At 37.3% G+C, this 6,307-nt stretch overlaps 1 protein-coding gene across 1 annotated transcript; it reads right to left on the reverse strand.

Annotated features, from left to right (window-relative positions):
- Positions 1 to 2,485: 2,485 nt before the first annotated feature.
- Positions 2,486 to 5,858, reverse strand: LOC148892714 (uncharacterized). Its single transcript, XM_089007061.1, has 3 exons — positions 5,452 to 5,858; positions 3,795 to 3,907; positions 2,486 to 2,828 (listed from the first exon to the last, which is right to left on the reverse strand). The coding sequence occupies exons 1-3, from the start codon at positions 5,856 to 5,858 to the stop codon at positions 2,659 to 2,661; spliced, it is 690 nt and encodes a 229-aa protein (XP_088863187.1). The 3' UTR covers positions 2,486 to 2,658.
- Between the last annotated feature and the right edge of the window lie 449 nt (positions 5,859 to 6,307).

Genomic DNA, 6,307 nt, shown 5'->3' on the forward strand with positions numbered 1-6,307 from the left:
ACCATATTCTAATTTTCTGAGTATAGCCAATACAGTCGTTGGTAAAAAGACACTTGCCCAGTAACAAAAGCAGGATGAACACTTACAACGCTGATGTCTATGATATAATATTTTTATTTTCCAACAGAAAGGTACATTTTTTTTCCACATTATTCAGAAAAAAATGGGCAAAGTAAATAACATATTTTTATTATTATTTAAAATGCTTTCCTATTAATTCATTAAGTGACATTCATTTTACTTATTTGTAATATTTTCGGCTGAATCAATACTGAATTGGTTGGGGAGGGTACTACTGCAAGGCAGTGATTAATTGATGTTTCTACCCACAACTGATCTGGAACCTATAATATAAATCCAACTTAAAATTCTGTTACTAGTTATCTGGATGGAGGAAGAATTAGTCATATATGTCATTATGGCCTCTATGTATATGTGCTAAAAAGCTACTACCAGTATTTCCAAGTCCAGCCAGTCAAACAAAATATTCGAAATAATACCATTCATATGCAAAATCTGTGAATTTGTATTCATTCGCCAAACAAAACATCAGTGTTGGAATTTAAATGATGAGTCAAGCACGCTGATGGCATTCAAGATGATTCATTTACATGCCGAACATCACCATCTGGAAGGCACATCTGACGACACATCAAAAGTAACTTCGGGTGACAGTGACAGCCATGTGTTTGCCAAAACAGACTTCAGGAAGTCACAATGATCACAAGCCCGAGTCCCCCGCCAGAGCTGACAAGTTCGTCTCCCGCCGCGTGATCAATAAAGACGCTACTTGACAGCTCTCACGGGAACCAGATGAATCAAATAAATGTCGGTGAGTCATATCGAAAGGAAGTGGCGTTGAAGCCCTGCAGCTTTGCCTTTCCGAATGTCATCATGAACAGAAAAACTGTGCGGCTGGCAGTGCAACACACACACACACACACACACACACACACACACACACACACACACACACACACACACACACACACACACACACACACACACACGCAGGACTAGAAATGCAAGTGTATATTGTCAACATGTGGGAACATCCACTGGTATTCCACGGCATGCACAAGGTTGTGACATTAACATCCAGATCAGTCTGTCGTTATTTTTCTTTTTTTTCACTAACATTTGTTTACCGTATTTTCCAGTGTATAAGGCGCACCCCAATGAATGGTGCATTTTCAAACTTTTTCCAGATATAAGGCGCACCGGACTATAATGTGCACCTTCAATTAAGTTTTCCAAATATAATATATAAATAGATAAACGTTTTCCAAATATAAGGCGGACCACATTATAAGGTACTACAGTAGCGGCTGGGGTTATGAACAACTTCTTCTACAGGAGGAAATGGAGTCATTGGCTGCTGACAGTCATTACGAGACCTGTTGTGGCTCATTATTACTTCACATCTAAAGCACACGTGCGTAAAAAACGCAGAGTCATGTTTTGAAGAAAATCAAGGCATTTGGGTGCACTTTATACACCGGAAAATACAGTATTTTGTAATAGTGGCTCAATGAAAATGGCTCTTGGGAAACTCAAACTACTCAAGTCAGACTTGTTCAAGGTACTGCAGCTATTTTTAAAAATGACCTTTGTCATTGTGGTTAGGCTAATTTCTTGATTTAATTGGACCATTTGGAATTTTAAAGTACTATTAGTGTTGGTGTGTGTTGGGTATGTTGGATGTTAGAATAATTTCTCATTTGTCGTTGTTCAGGCCTTTGTCATATTGTATCTATATTTTTTGTCCTTAGCAGAGTGGTGGTTCTCTAACTCAAACGATGCAAATCAGTAGTTTGATGAAAATGTGTCCTTTAATGTCAGATAGATACACTTAGATGTGCCTAACACGGAAGAACAAGTCGAACAATGGACCAAGGCCGTTGATTTTGCCATGAAATAACACTTCAAGCGTGGACATGAAGGGTTTTTCATACCATAAAAATCGCCTTAATTGGCACGACAGCGGTTACCTCACCTGCATTAAGTGCTTCGTGAATGAAACTCCGGGGAGAAATAGATTCGCTAAGCAGGGGAGTCGATTGGAAATGAACTCATTCAACTCCCGTTGAGGCACGAGAACGACAAGAAAATGTAACAACTGCACCACCAAGTGGTCAAAGAGCGTCATGGCCACAGCAAAAATGACTTCGGTTTTACCTCGTGGTGATGAAAAAATAATAGTTTGAGTTTTAGAACATGGGATTTATTGGAGTTCTGAAACGGCACAAAAGCACCAGAAGCCATGAATGTGTATATTAGTTGTGTCACAAATATGGCGTTGTGCAAGTCAAACTGATTGTACAGACAATATTCAAAAGTCGAACTTATTTTCTGCTAACAACACAACAATTAGAAAAGGAGTAAATAGACAATGAAAATAAAAGCACTTTCACAATGATATTACCAAAACTGAATAAAAACGAAAACATTTGGTTTGAAAAAAGCATGACACAATATACAGAGCACAACATAAATATAAAATCAGAAAAGTAAAAACAAGAAATAAAAGCTATGGCCATCTCCTACCCATTTTAAATGAATTACCGTACATTGATGCTTACATAACAAATGAACCCCAATCTTCCGAACTCCCATTAAGGATTAATAAATTTGACTGTTGTGTATCAAAATGCGAATTTAAGCTTCAGCATCTGCAAACTGTTCAGGCTCAACAGCGATGCTGGAGCAGGTCAACAGGAGGGGTCGTGCGTGCTTTGCAGCCGGAGTGAAACTGGCTGCGGAAGGCATGTCGCCCCGCTGTTCCAGTGTTAAACACTCAAAAGCAATCGCAAATACATCTTCTGGACCTAGAAGGAGCATAAAATATTATTGAAACAGTTTGAGGAGGGGTCGGTGGCATGGTTGACTGAGTGGTTAGCATATAATCAACTTTAAATTCAAAGGTTTACGAACAGAATGCAGTCCATATATATCAATTACAAGTATTTACACAAATATGATCTGATTACACAAGAGCGACCAAAGATGACGACACAATGAGCACCTGCAAAGTAATCACCCTCAGGCTGGAATGCATTTATTCTAACCAATATTTCTCTTACTAAAATCTATATATATATATATATATATATATATATATGTAAATTTTGAAAGGAAGAAAATTCACCTTGGCATTGCTGATACCCATTTAGCAAACCTGTATAGACTTAAAGGACAACCTCCGGACAAGTTGTGTGAATAATTTGTAAAATCACTTCAAATGACTTCTACTGAGCGTATTTTACAAAGATTCCACGGCATACAGCTATATTTTACGTTTTAAGACTCGCGCTGAATATTCAAGAAGTCTTGTTTTCGAGTTGATGACAATGCCTGACGTGACGTCACGTCTGGAACGCCCCTGACTGAGAAAGCAACACACAATGCATTTTGGGTACTTTGTTTGGTCTGAAAACTTTGTGTTGATCCGTGTTGACGGGGAAATTAGAAGGAAAACATAAATAATGCGATGGTGAATCGTTGTGTGTTGCACCAAGACTACTATTTGATACTAGTTGACACAAATTCCCAGCAGACAAATCAGCCCATTTCCAACGGAGCTTGGGCGCCATCTTGTGCATTCTACCTCGTGCTTTCTACTAACTTTGTGACAGCTTTATTTCCTGTTTATGATATCCATGTTAAGCGCTTTGTTGCAGCTTCAGCTGTTGTTAAAGCGCTATATATATATATATATATATATATATATATATATATATATATATATATATATATATATATATATAGCATTGTATAAAATAAACGTTCTTTACCATAAGGTTGGAGCGCGCGTGTCTTTTCCAAGTTGTCTTCACATTCTTTTTCCCAGTCTTCCTCCTCCAGTCGCTGTAATGTTGGATTCTTGGGACGCGCAGATTCTGTGCCTCTATAAACGTCGACTGATTACTACTGTATGTTTATTGTTGACAATATCGATACACGGTGACGAGGACATAAATTGGCTAAAATGTTTATGCACAAAAGAAGTGATTTTTTTTGTCATGGTATGAGCTGCTTTTGATTTGTAACAATGTTAGAGGTACTTTTTGGGGAGTAGCTTGTTGATGCGTGTGGTATGGACTAATCTGCTTATATTTTTGAGAAAAGGAATAAGTCAAACAAGATTGGTGGTTAAAAAAACATTTTTAAAACATTTCTTTGGTTCAAATATTTCAAAAATCGGAAAGCAAAACTCTCACTTGATTAACTATGACTTCAAACAGTGGCTGAGGGTGGAAATGAAATGTATTATTATTGTTATTATTATTATTATTATTATTATTACTGGGTAATTGTTAACAGAAATGTATATATTTCAGGTTACATTATTGTTATTTGGAAGGGCTCTGGTAGATTCTTTGCGGTCCAGTTTTGAAGCGACTACATCACACAAAATGTTTTTTTGCAAGGCTTTCTAATGAGCGACTTAGCTTCCTTCCATTTTCTAGTTGTAAATCGAAATGCTTGGTCGTAGTGCTGCTCAATACATTTTATCATATCCTGATACGGTATACAAAGGCACAGCCAGAAGAAGCAAACTAAAGTATGTGGCTATTGTTAGAGCAACTGATTATTTAAGTCGAGTCCCCCAAAAAATAAAAGGCTTAAATTATACTATTCATAAAATCCTTTCAGCTACATTGGTGCCATGAGTCAGGGTACTCAACAGTTTTTCAAGATAAAAGCGATTGCATGGCCACTTTTTCGTCTCACAAAATGAACAAAAATCAGAGAAATGAGTGTGCTTCTGACCGCCACCACTAGATGTGAGCAGATATCATAACATCGGGCCATTATTAATTTGCAACGCTTTTCAGCGATAGTGATTTGCCAACCAGCAATAAATACCACAGACGAAGAACATGGAATAACTAGATTTAGGTACAGTGCTTGTGTTTTGTTCTCGCAGTTTCATTGTTCATGTGGAGCACTGTGGGAATTACTAGGTTTTTGATTCAGGCTGAATAATTTTGAATCTACATATTGTAATTGCAATATAATCTGCATATTTTCAAGGACCTCTTCCCATTTATTATTGAAACAATAAATAAATCTATATTACCAAAAACAATAGATTAAACAGTGTTTTGGTCTTAGAGTTTGTGGTAAAATATAGGCAATGAACAGTGCTTGTCATCTTTTTGGCTTTCTTTCTACCGTATACACATTATTTTCTTCACAGAAAAAGTTTGTTTTAACCATCATGGTGCAACATATGTTAACATATCAACAAAATAGAGAAATAATGCAATTTACACATTGGAGATCTGCAGCCTCAAATTCAAAATACTCCCCAATAACTGAAATGTTGTTACCCACCAGGAATTGAATCCACAAATCTAAATTTGTGATTATGCTGAAGCTATTTCAAAATATTTTGGCATGGTATTGCAGTTTTCAATCAGCAAGCAATAAATTGTTGAGCCCTACCTGTATCTCTTATTTTTCACTCTGGGTGTCACAGGCAGGCCAGGTTCTTTTGGTGCTTGTTCAGAGGACGCCAACACATGGGGCTCACTGGCAGTATGGTGTACCAAGATACCATCTGCAGCTGAAAATGCCCTTCTTTGTTTCCTTTTAGTCCTTGAAGGTGCTACATTGGTAGCCTTGTCCTTAACATTGTTCAAGTATCCGTTAACAGTGTGGTTTGGCTTGGTCACATTTAACTTGACTGTTTTTGTGCTACTGCTGGTTCTAGTGGTAGAGAATGGATAGCCAACAGACACAGTCGGATCTTTAAGCGGAAACGAAACCGGAACGTTGTGACCATTGGCATGACAGGTGTTCTCGTGAGTTTCTTTTGTTCCATCCAAAAAATCAGTAGAACACAGAGACATCTTGAAACCTGCACAAAACACCAAGTCGCTTGGTGTCAGTACATTGATTTGAAAATGAGAAAAGAGAAAGAAATATTAAGAGAAAAGAGAAAAAAATATCAGAAAATTGTCAACATTTTTCAAAGGCAAATGATACTCACGGTAATTGTTCTGAAAAGAAACCACGGGTGTGGGTCTCACGTAGACCAAGTGAACACAACACATATTCATTTCGCTAGTTGAAAGCGTGCATTTTAACAAGACTTGCTATATAATACTGTGATACTTCAAAAACCAGTACACACACACCTACATTTATCAACAAACTTTCCAAGTTAACCGTACTTGTTAACGTTCTTACTTGGTGAACGGCGTGTTACGTTTCACGAACCAATAACGATACCTGGATGTAAGCTGCTAAGCTAATTTTAGCCAAGCAATTGATATGCATCAATTTGCGACGAATATAA

Source organism: Hippocampus bargibanti, linkage group LG10, assembly GCF_051943395.1.
Source record: "Hippocampus bargibanti isolate YZ-2025 linkage group LG10, ASM5194339v1, whole genome shotgun sequence".
In the NCBI taxonomy this organism is placed as follows: domain Eukaryota; kingdom Metazoa; phylum Chordata; class Actinopteri; order Syngnathiformes; family Syngnathidae; genus Hippocampus; species Hippocampus bargibanti.

What these genes read in the sequence shown, in the direction of transcription:
- LOC148892714 (XM_089007061.1), bottom strand. Translation starts at nt 5,858, where the DNA reads ATGTCTCTGTGTTCTACTGATTTTTTGGATGGAACAAAAGAAACTCAC. An exon ending in GTGAAAAATAAGAGATACAG is followed by an intron (nt 3,908 to 5,451) that starts GTAGGGCTCAAC and finishes CGACGTTTATAG; the next exon opens with AGGCACAGAATCTGCGCGTC. An exon ending in ACGCGCGCTCCAACCTTATG is followed by an intron (nt 2,829 to 3,794) that starts GTAAAGAACGTT and finishes TGCTCCTTCTAG; the next exon opens with GTCCAGAAGATGTATTTGCG.